Consider the following 19,866-nt stretch of genomic DNA (forward strand, 5'->3'; position numbering starts at 1 on the left):
TGAACATTGGCCAATAGGTTTCTAGTTAGTAATTAATATTGCTTGATGTAGTTATGAGTTTTATATGTGACTTGTGGGTTTTTATCCCCGCCCCTTAGTATCCACAGATATACATATATACATACATACATACATATATATATATATATATATATATATATATATATATATATTTCTGACAAGAGATACTGGCAATAGATAGACTAGATCTCATTGCCCTTCTGCCTCCTGGAAGTCTTGCCAGGGTTTTCTGAATCTTAACCCTTTAGAGCGCCCCCCCCCCCCCAAACACGGCTGAGTTCCCATGAAGGCTTCCTATTGCTGGCTCTGCATCTCATCTTGTCACCCATCAGCGTGGAATACCACCTTTAAAATGATTGGAAACGTCTCCTTGTCACAGATGCATTAAAAAAAATGCTCAAACGCGAAATGACAGATCTCTTCGAGAGGCAATCAGCTTTATTATCGTTGTTTATAGCTCAAAACGCATTTTTGGCAACCCAAGTGGGGAGGTGAGCGTGGCGGATAAGAATGGGAGTGGCGGCGCGTGGCGGGGCTGGCGGCCAGGCCGGGCGCCTTTAACTCGGCGTGACCTCGCGTCTGGCCCGCGCCCCCTCCTCCGCGCGCACCGCTGTCCTGCAGCGATTGGTGCTTGGACCATAAACAGCTGTGCAGGGCCGGGCGGTGCGGAGGCCCCGGGTCCGCCAGCGCAGCCAGGCCACCGGGGAGTGACTTCCACTCAGGATCGCGGAGGGAACAGGCCGTTGGCGCGTGGCAGGCAGCTTGGGCCTGGCGTCCCCGCGCGTTCGCGGCGCCCCGTGGCTCCGGCTGGGCGCAGGTGGGCCGGGCCGGGCGCCGCGGATCGGCGCGTTCCCACGAAGGCTAGCCCTCGGAGCGAAGGGGAGGGACCATCGGAAAGACGTGGAACGATCCGCGCGGTGTCATCGGCAGGGCCCAGGCCCCGCGTCGTCGTCGTCGTCGTCTTCGTCGTCGCCGCCGCCGCCGCCGTCGCCGCCGCCGCCGCTGGGGCTTTGCTGCCGGGATCCCCGCTGAGCCTCTGCTCAACCCCGAGATTAGCATGACACTGGGTGGCCGTCCCGCTTCCTGCCGTGCCAACGCGCAGCGCGCTAGTCACCGAGCGGCGATGGCCCCGCGCGCGGGCCGATCGCCGGGCTCCGCAGCCACCGCGGCCCGTGAGTAGGAGTATGCCTGCGGCGGGGGACCCACGCGTGTCGGCACGCGCCCCCACCCTCCCGCGCCCCCGCCAGCCTTGGAAGGAGGAAGCCTGACGCGGCGCCGCGGTCGTCAGCACCCATTGGGCTCTTTCTGCGTTGTCGCAGCGGCGGTCCCGGTGCTCCCGCGCGCCCCCCGTTCGAGCCTCTGGAATGAAGACTGCCTCCCGAGGACTGCGGGAGAAGCAGAGGCAGGCAGCGCCGGGGACTGCGGGCCTCGCGGCTGGGAGGTCCGGGGGGACGCGACTCGGACGCTGTCATCCCCACGCCGCCTCGCGCTGAAGCCTCCCTGTACGGTTGAGGCTACAGCCGCCCGGTCAAGCTTCCCGGGCGAGCGATCCCGGGTCGGCCCCCGGAGGCCTCGGCTTCCTCATTTGTTTGGGTCTTTTGTGCTGTGGCGCACAGTTGGCTAAGCACTCCTGCGCTGAATCGGGCCATTGTCTGCGCTCCCATTGCTTCCACGCTGCAAGTCTCGGCGCCCCCACCCCGGCCGCCCCCTCCCGGCAGCCGAGCCTCCCAACGTGCCTTCCCCCCCAGGAATCTGGAAGCTGGAAGCCGGGAGGATTGCAAATGAAGTGGAATGCATTGTGGGACGAGTGTAAAATCGGAGCCTTCGCCGTGGGGGTGTGGGGGGGCGTGGGGAGGGCCGGACCTGCCTCTGGCGGTGTAGACACCGACGAGAAGAGGGGTTGGGGAAAAAAAAAATGCGCGCAGAATCCTCCCGGGTCGTGGCCGCGGTAGACGGATGAAGCAGCGCGCTGCGCCCCGGCGCTGAGGCCCCACTATCGGGGCACCAGGGTCGCTCTTGCCCACCATGAAGAAGACCCGGAGCACAACCTTGCGGCGAGCCTGGCCTAGCTCGGATTTCTCGGACCGGGCCTCGGACCGCATGAGGTCCCGCAGCGAGAAGGACTACCGCCTGCACAAGCGCTTCCCCGCGGCCTTCGCGCCCCAGGCGTCTCGGGGCTACATGACATCAGGTTGGTAACCACTGTTCAGCCGCTGGCCGTGTTAGATGCACCGCGGCTAGTTTGGGGGTTTGGTGGGTAGAGGACCTGCTGTGATTGCTGTGCCGAGTTATGGGGAGAGCAGGGAAAAATTAGCTCCCATCCACCATTTTGTACCTCTGCAAGATCCACAGCAGGCCCTCTCAATATGGGGTTGGAGAGCTATTAGTTAGGTAAAATCGGGGAGGGGGATTGAGCCGAGCATCTGGTCTGCAGGGAGATATGAGGACTGCAGCCTCCCTGAGCTTTGTGAAAGGAGAGCCTGCTTCTAGGGTTGCCCGCAGTGCCAGCTTCGCCTGTGCCTGCATTATGGCCAGTTACCTTAGAGGGTATTTAAATGGACAACACCCCCCCCCCCTCCCGCCCCTTAAAAAGGAACAGGTTCCATGCACCGTTCTAGATGATTCGAGATTCTGCCCATGCCCGTCTGAGGCTGGTTTGATTTGCACATGGACTCTGCTGGGGCTCCTTGAATGCTTGGGGCGGGGGTTGTGGCGTGTTTGCATACGGAATACTCAAGGATTGTGGGTGGACTTAGCGTAGGTTGCATCAGTGCTGTGGATGGAATGGAGGTTATATCGTGTTTTGCATGCTGGATGAGAAGGACAAACACAATGGTTCGTAGAAGTGAAGGCTTCCAAACAGGTTTCCTGTGAAAATGCGGCGAGTGTTCTGAGCCTCCTAGAATGAGCAGGTTCTCTATGAATTCCATTCGCTGGCTTTGCTTTGTGGCTTGGGAACCCAGGGATACTGTACTTGAGATGCTGAAGGGAGAAAAGCCTGGGAACCTTGTGGTTTGTGTTCCTTACTTGTATGCAAAGAGGTGGGAAGATACCAATATTTTCATTTTGGAAAAAAAATTAATTTGCTTTTAAATGCAATGTAAAGGAAGCATGGAGACCGAATTCTATTGCTAAGTCCCTGTACCAAGTCGCCTTAAACCCTGTCTTAACTGGGGAGATTGTTCTAAGCCTGTGGTTGGTTCTTACAGTCTAGCGTTACTTTCTCCTTAAGTAGCAAATCCTTTTAAATTGGGGTCAGTATCTCTCACTTCAAAAATGTCCCATAACTATGTCTCTATTCCCAGAAAAGCCTCGATAAATGTAACTATCCTTTTTATTGCAAAATCGAGCAAACATAAAGGATGTTGCATGCTATTTTGGCAATCACACTCCCTGGATTTTCTCTTTCATGAAAAACCATTTTTGGAAAGGAAGTGACAACCACAGTTTACGCTTAAGTAATCTAAGTCGTGGCTGTGGTTGCTCTGTTCTTTACTATCAGGACAGTGAACGTACTGTACACCTAGAGCCAGCTCTATGCCCTGTACATAAGCCTTGTGTCTACACTGAGTGTAAGGCTAATCCTAGGCTTCTCCCACTCCAGCCTGTTCATAGACCTTGTGTCCACACTGGGTGTTAAGCTAATCCTAGGCTTCTCCCACTCTACCCTGTTCATAGGCCTCGTGTCTACACTGAGTGTAAGGCTAATCCTAGGCTACTCCCACTCCACCCTGTTCATAGACCTGTATCTACACTGGGTGTTAGGCTAATCCTAGGCTTCTCCCACTCCACCCTGTTCATAGACCTGTGTCTACACTGGGTGTTAGGCTAATCCTAGGCTTCTCCCACTCTACCCTGTTCATAGACCTTGTGTCTACACTGGGTGTTAGGCTAATCCTAGGCTACTCCCACATAAGGTTTGAATGCTTCCATTGCATCCTCAGTACACCCCTCTTTCTGGCACCCCGTCCTCCCCAAGAAATCAGAATTGACCGAGCGGTTGGAGGGCAGGTGCTATGAGTTCTCCAACAAGCCTACAAGACTTTGTATAATAATGTCAGGCACATTCCTGTGGAGTCTATTTTTATCTGCCTCATCATTGCTTCCTCGTGATCACGTTTTCAGACTTTGCAAAAGAACCCCGCGATGGCCAGTGCTGTGAGGCATTTTTGAGAGCACGAGGAAGAGTCTTCCAATTTTACGTGTTTCTCTCATTTCGTTCCATGTGCGACCTGCGGATGGTCAGAGGGCCTTCCTGGAATAACCTGTTCCGAACTGGCGGTGTTCTGGCCAGACTCAATGTCAAGTTACTGTTGAGATCAGAGCATTCCCAAGGAGAGGGCCATGTTGTTTGGTGGAATGTTCCTGAAGACCAGTGTCTTGCTAGATTCCTGTGAGGATCCAGGGTTGGACAGAGCGTGGGCTTTGCCCAGGATGTTAGCTAGTGCTTGGAGTGAAAAGCGGGTGTAGGGTTCATTGACAGAAATAGTGAACCCCAAGGCAAATGCTAACAATAGAGAGGGTGGTGTACCCTTCCTCCTATGAAGCCTTTTGGTTTTCGGTGACTCCAGAGGGCAACTATCCTTGTTATATCCTTCCCCAAATTTGGCTCCTTTCAGCACCATGGGAGGTGGTGGTAGCTGATGCTGTGCGAAACCCGTGGAGCTCATTGGAGGAAGCTCTTCCTCCAGCGAGATGTGAATGGAATCTGCCATAACAAGTTGGTTGTTCAGGGTGCGAGCTGGAGCGTCGTTTTATGTCTCGTAGCATGCCGGGAAATGAAGCAGCCTAGAAACGTGAAGGTTTGGCAGCTGGTTCTGTTCGCCCAGCTGCCGGCTTCACCAGTTCCTGTCACCATACTCCATTTCAGTCAAGGAGAGTTTGCGGTAGGTAAGTTACTTGGATTTGGAGATCAGCCTCTTCAAAACTGTGCGAAACAGTCTAGAACAGCTTCGGTTTTGAGACCTTTTAGAAATGCCCCCAGAAAATATGAAAATTAAGGAAAATAACTTAAAAAGATCTTTGAGAAGTGAGAAATCCCAGGACGGTTTTACAGATACGCACTGACAGCTGTCCCGGATTTAGTACAGCTATCCAGCACATGGTAGGCACTTCGAATGAAGTTCTAGGTCTTTATGATAAGTTTTAATGAGACAGCACCATTTCTAATTGGTAATAAGTGAATTACCATTGTGGAATGTGACTTACAGCAGTGGGCTTGACCTTTGGCCTTGATTTTTTTCCCCCTGCTCCCTTCAGGAGAAAAATTTAGTCTTATGAGGTCAGGCCAGACACACCTGAGGCTGATCAGGTCTTACAGGGAGATGGTTGGATAGAAACCTGTGAACCTTTTGGTTGTGTAGACCATGGTTTCTTTCTATGCCTCTTTTCAGCTATCAAAGCTAAAGTTTGATAATCCTAAGAGTACCCAGCCTCCTAGCAACCAGAGAGTTCACAGGCCAGGAGCAGAGTTCATTGCTCCTCCTGTATATTCATTTCCCAACAGTGGCTTCTAGGCAGACGTGTGGAGGGGGGATCTTGCCTTATGTTCAAACCAAGATGGCTGCAAAGCGTGCTCAGCCTTGTGAGAAGAAAGGAGGTCAGATCCAGTGGATGTGGGACCATTCTGCCTCAGTTTTCTACCGCTAGATAGAAATCGTGATGGTAGCTAGTTGGGAGATTTAAGATCCCAATGAAGAAAGAAATCTGTGTAATTCTCAGGACAGCCGCAGTCGCAGCCATGATCACAGACGAGTGCGGAAGGATTGATTGGAGAGTCTTCGGTTTTGTGTGCGTGAGGCCTTTAGAGCCTCCTCTGTCCCTGTGTGAGCGTCCTTCGAGCCATTCATTCAGATGATGCCACGGCCTCTCATTTCCTTTGCTCTCCCCTTGGGCTGTACTGAGGGTAGTTGTTGCTTCTTGTCCCAAGTATAATGCTGCCAGAATTCCGGTGGGTTGTCTAATACTGATCAAGATTACAAGTTAATTTTTCTAGTCTTCCGGTTCTACCGAGCATGCCTATAAAGACTTTGGCTGTTAAAGAGGATGCTAAGTGGTGGTTAGTTTTAGGTCAGTTCTCATGTCTTAAAGTCATACCTTTAAGGGTGAAAGCTGGTTGCTCTTAAAACTATGGCCCTACGTAATGTGGAAAGAGAGAGAAAATGAAAGCCCTAAACTGACATCCTAAAAACAAAACAAAACAAAACAACAACAACAAAAACCCACAAAAAAGGTGGATTAGTTTTGTCTGATGATGATTTGATTGGTGGCGAGACATGGCTGGCACACCACTGGATTAGGTTATTGGTTTTCATTTTACCAAAACTGGTTCCAGGGTTTTACTACGATCCAGTTCCTCATGTGCTCTTATTTTAAGAGCCGTGAAAGTGGAAACTGAATGTTCAGGTTCTAATCATGACCTGTTCAAGCCAGCTGTGTCCCCTTACAGTCAGATGACCTCCCTCCATCCATAATGAGTCCTCTGGCTCCATGCCTCCATCATAGAGGTTTATAAGGAGCAAGCTTGGGACTTCCGAACTTAGCACTTGATCGTTAGGAGAGCCCTTTGTCCTCCTCTACATCCTGGAGCCCCAGGCTTCTCTAGGAGGGAGGGGTGCTCATGCTGGGGTCTTGCTTCCTGCCATCCTTAGGCCTATGTTGAGTGTGTGCTCCATAGCATTTTATAGGTGAGAAGTTTTGATAAACAGTGTCCTGTTCCTTACCTTTTCTTCTTTTGCTCTTCCAACTGTCTTACTTGTAGCTCCCTGCAGTGACTGCTGTCATCAGGCGTGTGGAAGTAATGTCTTTTACACTCTCTGGAAAATTTTCATTTGAAAAAGAAAAAGAGTGTGCTATCTATCATCTATCTATCTATCTATCTATCTATCTATCTATCTATCTATCTATCTATCTATCTATAAACCTTAGAATGCTGATAACTTCTGGGCATTTGAGGTCTTACATTCCCTGTAAATTCCCAGAGATTTGGACTAGATTGGACAAGGGTGTGTTCTTTGGTACAGGATCGTTTATGCTGAAAGCATGACTCGAGTGTAAACTCTGGTTAGGCCCTGGTTTCTGGACCAGCACACAGACTTTGGAGTTTAGTGCAGCCTTCGTTATTGAGTCATGAACCTGTGTGATGTCCTGACTATAAAGGTTTCTTGGGGTAGTGCGAGCAGAGTCTAGTCAAGCCTACATTTACTCTGGCCACAGTCACACAAGAATGAAATGACACGGGTGATTTTTAAAGGAGCTAATAAACTTTTCCTTAAGTAGTAAATCCCCAGGCTATTTTTATGTGGTGTTGGAATGTGTAGCCAGCTGGCCACAGAATCCTATTGCTTTCTACCACTTAAATATTTTTAAATCTGCATCTTGGTTCTTGGTTCTTTATCCCAGCTACTTACATCTTCTGCTCGTCTTTCTGATCTCTCAAAGGGACCGGTTTTCCGGGCCAATCCATTCTTCTTGGGACCCCAGAAGGCATTTGTTTTTTGGTATTCCCCCCCCCCCCGGTCCAAAGCAAAACTGGAGAAGTTGCTTCTCTTACTAATGCATCTCGTGCATGTGGATGGAGTTCTGTGCGGACTGTAGGCTCTAGGAAGTCTCCACGGTGGGACTTACCCCGCTGTTTCCACATCTTGCTAACCTCCTCATTACCCTGTGCTCCGGATCCCGTGTCTGGGAGCTCTGTGCGCTCATCTGTCCCTCAAGCCGCCATGTATGTTTCAGATTTTCTATGACACTGTTTGGGTCCCCTACCTCTTCAGGTCTGATCCAAGTCCATCTCCCCTTCCAGAGCCAGCACATCTTGCCCATCCCCCTGTATTTGAGATTAGGTTTATAGCTCAGACTTTCAACCTACCGCCTCCGTCTCCGGCGTCGCTGAGAGTCCAGGTGGACCCCAGTGTGCCCCTCTTCTTTCTCTTCCCCGTAGATCCTTTTTGTGACAGTTACTTTACGCCTGGGTCATAGCAGCTTCGCCTTGTACTTGCAGCTCACCTAGTCTCTTCCTTTACTGGGCAGCCAGCTGTGCGCTGAGAACACCTGTTTCCCTTACGTCTTCATCATGCCAACCTCCTGGAGCTTGGCGCGTATCAGGTCGCGGATGTCTTTTAGATGAATGACGAAGACACGACTGTTTTAGGAAGAGGATGAAAGGAAGCATGTCTGGAAGTGGGGATGTGAGTCCTCTCTTTATAACTTAGGATTCTACAGACCATATATTATTGCATCAAATATCTATTTATTTATGTCATGCAATCTTCAGATCCTACCATCAAGCCATCCCCTGCTTGGTGGGGGGAAACAACCTAGCTGTTTATGAACAAGCCTTCGGGAATTGGGAAGCGGGAGTATACAGTCAGGAGCCAAGGAGGGCAGGCTAGTCTGGATTGGTGTAGGGTGAACAGGGCTCAGAGCTGGGCAGGATATCACTTCGCACAGGAGGGTTACTTACTGGAGGTCATTAGGAGAAGCTAGGACTTAAAGAGATGGAGAAAGAGAAGGACTGGGGAAGGCTGGGGAAACAGTGTGAGCCAGGCACGGAGCTGTGGGCAGTTTATCACGCTGTAACCCTGAGATGTAGGCAGCTGTATAACCAGGCAAGAAAGGAACCTGAAATTTGGGTGAATCTTGAGTTTATGAGGCAAGGAATAGACTTGTGACTTTAGGAGGGAACTAGCAATAGAAACATTTGAGGAAGGGGTGCCTTGCGTGGTTTGTCGGGTAGATGAATGGCCGTGAGCGTCTACTGCTTCGAAGGTCTGCAGGGAGGGGACCCGCGTGGTGATCCTGCAGTGGGTGATGAAGGACCACCCCACAGCCACATTTCACTATGTCAGACACCGCACTTTGTCCTTTTTGTCTTAACTATACATGACTTGTGTTAGACTTTTTATCTGGGCCTAAGAAGTTTATTTGGCACACAACTCTAGTGACTGTAACATAATGCAGATGTCCTTGTGGGGTCTCACTCTCCCTTAGTTTTCAGTGCCCCAGTAGAACTGATCACACGCAGAAGGGAGTGAGCACGTGGGCTAGACACACTGTACAGCACCTCACCTGTAAGAGAACTGGTCGGGTCATATCAGACATAACTTCCTCCCTCCAGGGAGGCGTCAGACCCTTCCCCAGGACAGCACTGTCGTGCCTAGTCATCTCTTTAAAGGTCCACCACACTCTCTGCTGCTACAATGGGAGACAATGGGGACACAATGAGGACCAGGCGTCCAGCATCGTCGGTTAGCTTCACCTGTACTTTCCAGATTTTCTTCCAACTTGATTCACTTTTTAGTTAAGTGAGTTAGAAAGAAAACCCCTTTTCTATGAAATTGCAGGTTTCACTTGATAATTATATTTTTCTAATCTTCATTAAAACGAACCTATAACTCTTCTTTATTAAAACATTTACCCAGCTAACCAACTGGAAAGAACTCGTCGGCTTGATCTGGAACTTGAACCGGAACTTGTTTAGGCCGAGGAGGGAGGGTCGGGAGGACGGCTCTAGGGAGAATGCGGCAGACAGAAGGATGGATTGCTCTTTGGAACTAGTTGGCTTTAAGAAGTAAGAGAAAAACAAAAGTCACCCTTGTACCTTGCTGGTGGGGGTGTTAGCTAGTGTAGGCACTGAGGAAAGAAGGGTGGAGAGTCCTCAAAAGTCAAAGTGTAGAACCGCTGCTGGGGACACACCCAGAGCATATAAAAGAGAGGTCTGCTCATCTGTGCTTCCTGCGGCACTGTTCACAATAGCCAAGTTATGGAGCCAACCTAGCTGTCCGTCAGCATGCACAGTAAAGAGGACATGCTATAGGTGCTCACAGTGCGGCTTTGTCTAGCTGTAAAAGAGAAGGGAATTGTGGCATTTGCAGGAACATGAGTGGAACTGGAGGTCACCTCGATAAGTGCAAGAAGCCAGGACCAGAAAGGCACATACGTTTTTGTTCATATGTGTAGTCTAGATTTTTACATGCACACACATGCACAGGCATACATGCATGCACACACGCATGCACACACACACATATATGCACAAACAAAGAGATACACCCACAGTCTTATTTGGGAAGGGAGACCAGCAAAACGGGTCACAAGAGAGGGTGATGAGCAAATCTGATTGAAGTACATGATATACTTGATTAAAAACGTCACAAAAACCATTACTTTGTATAATAAATATACACTGATTTAAAAAAACACAATGCATCAAGATGTTGCCTCTGAAAAATATAATGAGCAACCAGAAAGCTGCGGAAAGTGGAGCAGATGCTGAGTTCCACTCTGAATGGACAGCGAGTTCTGGGAGCAGGGTGATCCTTGAGGCACGCTTGTGAATGAGAGAGGCTAGAGGGCTGGAGGTCACCCATACAGAGAAGCAGCTGACACCAGGATAGCCCAGCTCTTTTGAACTTCACAGTCTCCTTCTCAGCTGGCCTAAGTTATTTTTATTTCCAGCAGATGGAGGGGCAACTGGATTTTGCCGACTGAGTTCTCCTTAGGTTTTCAGAAACCTGAAGAATCGTCAATGAGATTGCTCGCAGGTTACTCCCCTGGTTTTAAGAACGGAGTGTAGTGTAATTCTTAGGTTTGCATTATTGGTATTTACGCTGAGTCTGCAGCTATTTTGTTTTGTTGGCAGCGGGAGCATGCTTTGGATGGCTTTACTCGGGTTTGGAAAGCATGAAAGCGACGTAAGTCACTGCACAAAAGATGAGACCAGCTACGTAAATAATGTATGTTTCAAACATCTGCCATATACCTATTCAGTGGAAAAATTATGGCTTAGGTAACTAACACTCTTAAAAAAAATTTCCATTTATCTTTCTACTTTAATCCATGATGACTCCTCCCGGCCAAGTTTTCTCTTTTTGAAGATGAAAGAGAGATATTTGGCAGATGCCTGCAGGCATTCCGGTAGAGGACGGATGCCTGGCCCTATCCTTCTGATGGCCGTAGTTTCTCGAGGAGGTGCTGTCTAGCAGCTAGCACCCTACCTCACCCCTCCTGCACACTCCTGTCTGGCCTCTTCCTCCAGGACAGCCAATACAGTCTCTACTGCTTTTTGTGTGCCCACTGTTTGCTTGGAAATGATTTCATCAGTAGGTGAAATGATGCCCATCATGATAATGGAGGTGCCTCTGTCGTTTTTGTTTCCCCACATCTGAGTGTCTTTCTTAGCTCTGTAGCCTCTCATTATGCATTAGACAGGTTCCCCCCAAATATACATTCAAGTTCCAGTCTCTGGTGCCTGTGAATATGAACATATTTGGGAATATGGTCTGGATATAATCTTGCTGAGGTGCTGACCAGCGGAGTAGGATGGACTTTACCTCCAATATGTAAATAGAAGAATTCCAGTTAAGGGGGGCGTCATGTGACTGAAGAGGCTGATAGGGGAGTACCCACAAGCCAAGGAAGGCCAGTGATGGCTGGCCATCGGAAGCTGGAAAGAGACCTGGGGTGTCATCTCCCCCAGTGCCCTGGAAGGGACTAGCTTTACAGATCACTGTAATCCAACCTTAGGAATTAGAATATTTTTCTCTTGTTCTGTGCTGGTTTGTATTGCTTGTTTCAGGAGCTCTAGGAGAGCAATCTTCCCACCATTGGATCGTCGGTGGGAGGCAGAGGCTGGCTTCTCTATGGAGATGCTCTATGGAGATGCTCAGTTGCTGCCTGATGGCTCTCTTGTCAACTCCACATGGAGACGGGGCTGGAGGCCTATTTTTTTTTTTTTCAGTTGTACATGCCCTTGCCCTTCCTGACTCACAGAGATGAACTGGTGGGGACCATGAGGTGCAATCTCTGTGAGGGTGATGGGCTTGTAGTAGGGTAGCAATTCCAAGGCAGTTATAAGTTGTGGCTGTGTGGCTGTGCTGATGGTCTTTTGGGTGCCAGCTGCTCCTTTGTGACTGGCTGTGACTTCTGACAAAGACCCTTCCCTTCATAGAGTGTCTTTCTTCAGGGTTCCAAGCCTGCCATTCCCACCCTGCCTGGTCACCTGTGAGTCACCTAATATACAATAGAGAGAGGAGGCTGCTTTTCTGAGAGACTGTGAGCATTGTGAGTGATGGCTGAGAGGCAGGTCCTGGGAGCCTGGCTTCACAATTTCAGCCTTCCTGCCACTCCCTGAGCAAGGTAGCGGAAATGTTTAGCTGCCTTCCTAGGATCTCAGTTTCCTGTCTTGAGAAATGGGGGTCATAATGGTACCTACTCAGCAGGCACTGGATGAGTTATGTGAATTCATCTGCGTAAGCACTTATAACTGAGTCTGATGCCTTACGGGCGTGAAACTGGAATTGTTTACTATTAGCGGTTTTTAAAGAACCAGTGCTGACTTGTATTACATGTAGCTAAGAATCCCAGCCAATTAGAGCTGCAATGGTTGTCACTTTAAATGTCAAGTATTGATCTAAAATAATGATATAGAAACCATATAACAAATACAGGTTTGGTTTTCACTTTGCAGCAATGTTGCTTTCATTTTGAAAAGTTTCCAGTCTTTTCTTACTTGTCCAATGACAGCCCCCTCTTGTCTCAATGATAGCTTCACGTTAGCTCCTTCTTGGTGTTTTGAATTTCTTAGAGCAGTGGTTCTCAACCTGTGGGTCATAACCCCTTTCACAGGGATTGCATGTTAGATATTTATACCGTGATTCATTACAGTAGCAAAATTATAGCAACAGAAATAATTTTATGATGGGGTGGGGGAGGGTTGCTACAACATGAGAAACTGTGTTAAAGGGTTGTAGCATTAGGAAGATGGAGACAGCCATCCTAGAGGAAGCCCGATTGTCTTTGAAATGCTGCTTTGTGTTCTCATAGCACCCTCGTACATCTCTGCAAGCCCTGAACGCTGGTCATTGTTTTTCTGTGTGGTCCCTCCATCAGGGTTCAGACACATCGTGGCCAATAGTGTACATGTATAACTTCAAGAGCACACAGGCTTGTTCAGATTCCCAGCAGCGGCGGTGCAGACTTGGGGTTCCAATTCTCTTTGAGCCAAGGCATAGTTAGCGCCCGGAGGGATGCGAAGGCCCTGCTGAGTAATTGTGGGTATTTGTCACCTTGCTGCAGTTCAAAGGACAAACAGGGAAAATGGTGCAATTTTGATGGCCACTGGAAGTGAACAGGTGGAGCCTCTGCTTCAGGATTTTAAAAAAAATACCCAAAGTAGATCTTCTGGCAATGTGGTAAAAGAAGCTCACTTCCTTGACTCCACCAACTGTCTACGAGGAAACACCCTCTCAGATTATACACTCATATTTGTAATTGTAATGGGCTTTTTCTGTTAATCCAATGAACTCACCTGAGTTTTCATTTCAGTTGGCTTTTAAATATTCAAAAGAAGTATTTGGACATATTTTCCTCCTATTTAGCAACATGCTTTTTATACCATATACAAAAGACATATGGTGATAAACTATAAAAAAAAAAAAACCCAAACATTTAAAGGTCTGCCAGAGAGAGTGATCAAGTCACAAGAACGAAGATACTCAGAACTGGGGTGGATTTTTCCACATCTGTGGGTACAGAATTTTTTTCCCCACAGCAGACCGTGGTGACTTAAGGCTCCACAACCAGCAAAGTTGGAGATATTGCTCAGTGGTCGGAGCATCACTGTACAAGTACGAGGACCAGATTTTGATTCCTGGAACCCACATAGTGCTGCATGGAAGCGGCAACTTGACTGTAATTCCAGCACTTGCAAGACAGAGACAGGTGATCCCTGAGCAAGCTGCCTTGCGAGACTAGCTGTACCTGCAAGCTCTGGGTTTGATTTAGTGACCCTGCCTCAATGAATGATATGTAAAAGCAGTTGAGGGAGACTCCTGATGTCAGCTTCCAGTCTTCACATGCTTATGCATACGTGTGCATTCATAAAAGGTGCATAAAAGGTGCTTCCACGCAAATGAATACACATACGGGCACAAACATGCCATGTACATGCGAGAGAGAAAGGGGAAAATTGAAAATCAAAGTGTTGTATAGGGTGTCTTGGTACTTGGTATTATCCAGCAACTGGCTGTATAATACTGGTAAATTATATATTCAGATTATTTTTATTCCCTTGTCTATAATATGAGAATAAGGTGATATCTAATCTAGTCGCTGTATGGATTAAACGAGCAACTGTATGGGAGTGGTGCAGGAGAATTGTCTGTATTCTGTCAATCATGTTTTAAATAAACGCTGATTGGCCAGGCAGGAAGTATAGGTGGGTCAGGTCAACCAGACATGAAGTAGAGGCAGGACGATGAGAACAGGAGTATTCTGGGAAGCAGGAAGCTCCCTCGGCAGTTCTGCCCAGATTAACGAAGAAGCAAGATGTGAGCTGCCTCACTGAGAAAGGTACCAAGCCATGTGGCTAACATAGATAAGAATAATGGGTTCATATAAGCTACAAGAGCTAATAAGTAGCCTGAGCTAATGGGCCAATCAGTTTTATAACTTATGAAGATCTCAGTGTGATTTTCTTTGGGGCTTTCCGGCTGCGGGGTAGTGGGCGGGACAGATACCCCAACAAGCAAGCCCCTTCATGTTACATGGGAGAAAGCTGGTTGATTTCCTGGTGCAGGGTAAGGTCTGCTTTTATCTTGTCTTTTGGAACATACCTACACAGACCTGGGCATCCCCTGGTATTTTACAAGCGAGAGTACAGAGGAGGGTCCTAGCAGCCAACTTGTCCACAAGGTCAGACCAAGTTCAGAATCTACTTTAGCCGGATTCTTAGCCTCTTACTCCAGAGTCATTTAATCAGAGATCAAATATTCCATTTTGTATCGATCTTGATACACGATCTAAGGTTAGCCCATGGAGTTCCTCATTTATCTAAGTAGTCTTGTTCTCAGATTTCCAACTTAGGAAAAATGATCAAGAACCTGTATGACGTCGACATTCCTTTGACATATAAATCTAAGAGAACTTGACTTCACTTAAAATCATCTAATCAGATGTGGATTGACCGGAGATGCTTATTTGACTTTTCAGATAAAGGGGGAAAAAGAGCCTTCTTGGAGCTACCATCTGGGCCGCGTGTGTGTATGTTTCCACGTGTAGCAAAAATGGGCCTCACCAAAGCTCACTATGAAGATGGAAACAATGGTGACATTTTCCAAGGCCAACTTGGAGGGAAAGCCTAGGGCAATGTCCGCTTTAAACCAAGTGCATTTTCTCACCTTTGATGGATCTTTAAAAGTAAGGATAGTTCTGGGATAGTTGTGTAAGAAACAAAATGGGTCATGTCTGGCACAGTTTGGACCCACTTTTCACAGGTGAGTCTCTGCTGCTTTTCCAGGAACATGGTTTGTAGCCTGACTTGGCACTCTGAGATAACAGTTGAGCTGGAGAGGAGAAAGCGTTTGCCACCCCACTTAGCCATCAAAGCTGAACCTCATGGGAACCCCACCCAGCTAGGGTCTGGAACCTTGATGCTTGAAGACCTCCTTGGTTACATCTACCTGTGTCATTCCTGGTCATTTTCAGTATGTCGTCCCATTGGGTCCTTCTTGCTTAGGATTTCTATTGCTGTGAAGAAACACGGCAACTCTTATAAAGGAAAACATTGAATTAGGTTGACTTACAGTTTCAGAGGTTCAGTCCATTATCTTCATGACAGAACATGGCCGCATGCAGGCAGACATGATGCTGGAGAAGGAGCTGAGAGTTCAACATCTGGATCTGCAGAGAACAGGAAGTGAACTGTGTCACTGGGCATAGCTTGAGCATAGAAGACCTCAAAGCCCACCCCACAGGGACACATTTCCTCCAATAAGACCACACCTACTCCAACAAAGCCACATCTCCTAATAGAGCCACTTCCTATGGGGGTCATTTTCATTTAAATTACCACAGGCCCTCAGTGTTCCCTTTCTTCAAACCCAGTGGGAAAGATATAAAAAAAGACTAATTTGCTTTCTGTAGTCATGACCAATGAGTTAAACTTTAAAAGCTGCCTTTGTGTGTAAGCAGACAAGGCCTCGGTTTCACCACTAATGCTTAGTTTCTGGAGAATATAGAATTCCATGCATCGACACCTGATTTGTGTGTGTGTGTGTGTGTGTGTGTGTGTGTGTGTGTGCGCGTGCGTGTGTGGTTACTTAGTCATGGGGAGAATGACACAGAACCTGCACTTTGGATGCTATGTTATGTTTTTTATGCTATGCTTGTTGAGTTTTTTTTGCGATAAAATACTCAACAAGAAGCAACTCAAGGCAAGAAGTATCATATTGGCTCACAGTTGGAGGGGTGCGGGCCTTCATGGTGATGGTGGGCAAGGCGTGGCAGGAGCATGAAGCAGTTGATCACATTGCCTCAGTAACCAGAAGGCAGAGAAAGACAGGAAGTGAGAGGCCAGCTGGCTAACTTCAAAGCTGTTTGCAGTGACCTACATCCTCCGGCGAGGACTCACTGAGCAAGGCCTCAGCTGGGGAGCAAATATTGAACCTGTGGGGTACGTTGCCATCCTAACCCTGACTGATGCGACTAAGTCGTATAGAACATCCTATCTTATGGGCAAAGCGTTGGAGCTACTGTTATCAAACACAGCCATATTGACGGAGACTCCTGGGAAGCCTTGGTGCTTTGGCTGCAAATTGATGCTGTAGGCTTATCAAAGATGTGGCTAATGGCTGTGCAGTGTCTTGGAGGCAGGTCACCGGGAGACAGGTTCTTGGAAGGTGTAGCTAAGCTTAGCAGTTCCAGGGATCAGAAGGCCATCTCTGTCTTTCACAGTCTGACTACATCCTTCTAAAATGCAAAGCCCCTGATGTTTAAGTGTCCAGACAGACACCTTACATTTTACTCACATTGCTCCCAAGGCAGGGACTTTTTTTTTTGTGCCCCATCTACAGAGTACCAGGCATTGCCATCACTTCACTGAGGCCCCACAAGAAGCCTGCACGGCCGGCACCAAAAGAATATTTTAAATAATACCAGTGATAGATTTTTGTACACATGCACACAGTGTACTGACCGACTCTCGAGCATGCTCACAACACATCTTTAGTTATGAATGCCCAACTAAGGCTTTTCATCTAAACAATAGTAAAATTAACTTTAAAAAATATACGTGTGTGTTCGGCGTATATCATTCACCATCATATTTTTTTAAAAAAATACTTATTTACATCTATGTGTATATTTGTGTATGTGTGCATGCATACATGAATGTGTGTGTTGCACATATGCACACATACATTCGGTTGCTACTGGAGGCCAGAAGAGGGTGTCAGATGCCTCAGGCCTGGAGTTACAGGAGGTTGTGAGATGGACATGGGTGTTGGGAACTGAATTTCAGTCTCCCGCAAGAGCAGCGAATGCTCTTAACTGTGCAGTCAGCTCCCCAGTCCCACCACCATTCTTGTTCATGAGTTTGCTTTTGTTACACAGGGTCCCTCTGTGTAGGCCCTGGCTGTCCTGGAGCTTATCTCTGTGCACCAGGCTGTCCTTGAACTCAGAGCTCCACCCGTCTTTGCCTTCTGAATGCTGGAATTAAAGACCTGAGCCAGCCACCACTGCCTGGCTCTGTATTTTCTGAGACAAGGTCTTTTATTGAATCTGGAGCTGACCTTTTGAGTAAATCCCCGGAATACCCCTGTCTCCATCCTATCCCAGAAATGGAGTTATAGGTGTGGGCTATCTTAAACGGGTCCTGGGAACTTGAACCTACATCTTCATACTTGCTCTGCATACACTTTACCCGCAGAACCATCTCCCCATCCCAGAATCAAGTTTCTCTTTAGATTAAGTGGTCACTATTTTCCCTTTCATTCTCTGACTGTTTTATCTTATACTTCCTCTAAAGTAGGGGAAAGAAGAGGTGGCTTCTCCTTGAGAGGCCCGTGTTGAACCGAGGGGAGCAGTTTCGGAGATTATTCTCTGTCCGTCTTAATGAGTTTTTAATTAAATATTTATGGATGTCATAAAGAGACTGACCCCTCTTTAGTCCTCTAAAGTTCTGTGGATCGTCTTGTCTACTCTTGGGAGTAATAGAGCCCCCGGGAGCTGTCAGGGGTGGGGTGGGGAGTTGTTTCTTGCCCTTCCTTTCCTTATCACCAGGAGTGGGTTTCTTCACACCCTGGTGAGCTCTTCTGATGCCTTAATTGGCTCGATGTAATCAAGCTGTCAATCACAGGCAATGTCCCTGATCCTTAGGGGAGATCAGCCTTGACTTCGCCCAAGTCCTAGGTCGGAACTTGTAAAAGGTACCTGACAACCACCCGTGCAACTTTGAGTGAGAGGAGTCGCATGTAAATTCATAATCTGGTGTAAACTCATCATTTTATTCACTCACAAAGCATTTTCTTTATTAGATACGTTATGTATACGATGGCAGACACATATATACATATATGTAGTATGTGTTTATGTGTGGTGTGCATGCATATATGTGTGAGTACGGTGTGTTTGGGTGTCATGTTTGTACACTTGTGTTTGTGGGTGCTTGTGCCTGTGTGCCTGCAGAGGCTACAGGAAGTAGGTCAGCGGTTCTGAATCCGTGGGTCGCCACCCCTTTGGTGTCAAAGGACCCCTTCACAGGGGTCACCTAACACCACCCTGCAGGTCAAATGTTTACATTAGGATTCATAGCAAAATTATAGTTATGAGATAGCAATGAAAATAATTTTATGGTTGGGGGTCACCACAGCATGAGGAACTGTGTTAAAGGTCACAGCACAGGAAGGTTGAGGACCACTGAGGTTGGGTGTGCTGTCCTAAATACTCCTCACCTCATTCCCTCCAGTCAGGGTCCCTCACTGAACCTGGAGCTGAACTGGTGACCATCAAACCCCCACAGTCCTCCTGTCTCCTCTCCACCCCTCTTAGAGCTGGAATGGCACAAAAAAGCATGACATACCCAGATTTCTCTGCGGGTGCTGGGGTTCCAAACTTAGGTAGATCCTTAAGTGTACATGCTCTTCGCCCTTAACCATCTTCCCTGGCCCAGCAGAGAATTTTCTTCTGCTCGCTTAATTTCTCGTGTACTCTTCTGGAGCCTTTGGGTTGTGAAAATGACCGAGGAAAAGGGTTAAGCGTAGCCTTAACTTCCGCCATGTGTTTTTGGAAGCGTTTTGGACTAAACACACTCTGAAGACAACCAAGCCCAAATCACTAGGGAGTTGACAGGACCCGATGCTGTAATTCAAGATGACGTTATCAGGCAAAGAAGGCCTTGTGTAGGCCTGTAGGTGTAAGATAAGATTAAATCCAACATAATCAAGAAGTTAATAAAATAGGAATCTGGGTGAATCTGATGATAAAGATATAGATGGTTAAAACTGGGGTAAATGAGTGATGCCTTTGCCAATCAGTTAACTGGTTTAGAATATATATTAAATGTGCATTATAAAATCTTCCCTTGGGGTGGGGGTGGGCTGTCCCTGTCACTCCTTGTAGGACAGTGACTCCATCTGAGAAAACCCTTCACAGTTCCCAGTCCCCCGTGGGTTTCTCAGTGACCGGAGGATGAGTTCCATTACCTAGGGTAGCATAGGGAATGGGAGCAGGATGGAGATACCGTCTTTATTTAGTTCGTTCTTCTACTGGTAAAAATGTTCTGCAAAATCTAGAGGCAATAAGATCCTCCAAATACGCAACACTGAAAGTCAGCACAAATCTGGGAAGCTCCCAGTTCTCAATGTACCTAAGAAAAGTCAAGGTTTTAATCACACGTTTTCTCAAAATTTCCCAAATGGAAAGTAAAAGTAGTTGAAATTATTTCTGCTCTAACACTTCAATCCTTTATAAACAAAAGTGTTGGAGAAATAAAATCCAAAGCTGATAGCTCTTAACTAAAAAAAAAGTGATATATATATATATATCATATTTTTTTCCTGAATTTTTAAA

General features: G+C 47.5%; 1 protein-coding gene across 4 annotated transcripts in view; it reads left to right on the forward strand.

Moving 5' to 3' along the window:
- The window catches only part of Stox2 (storkhead box 2), a 238,805-nt gene that overhangs the window by 124,602 nt on the left and 94,337 nt on the right, over positions 1-19,866 (forward strand). Inside the window, exon 1 of one of the 4 annotated variants that reach the window (XM_085680289.2) lies at positions 1,488-2,212. The exons of 2 other annotated variants lie outside the window; for them this stretch is intronic. In XM_085680289.2, coding sequence (XP_085536415.2) covers positions 2,047-2,212 — 166 coding nt within the window. In that variant the 5' untranslated portion in view covers positions 1,488-2,046. Of the gene's footprint in view, positions 1-1,487; positions 2,213-19,866 lie in introns of those variants that run through there. One more of the 4 variants, XM_085680290.2, reaches the window with a different exon arrangement.

The sequence above is a fragment of the Myodes glareolus genome, chromosome 23 (genome assembly GCF_982192425.1).
Source record: "Myodes glareolus chromosome 23, mMyoGla1.1, whole genome shotgun sequence".
NCBI classification, from domain to species: Eukaryota; Metazoa; Chordata; class Mammalia; order Rodentia; family Cricetidae; genus Myodes; species Myodes glareolus.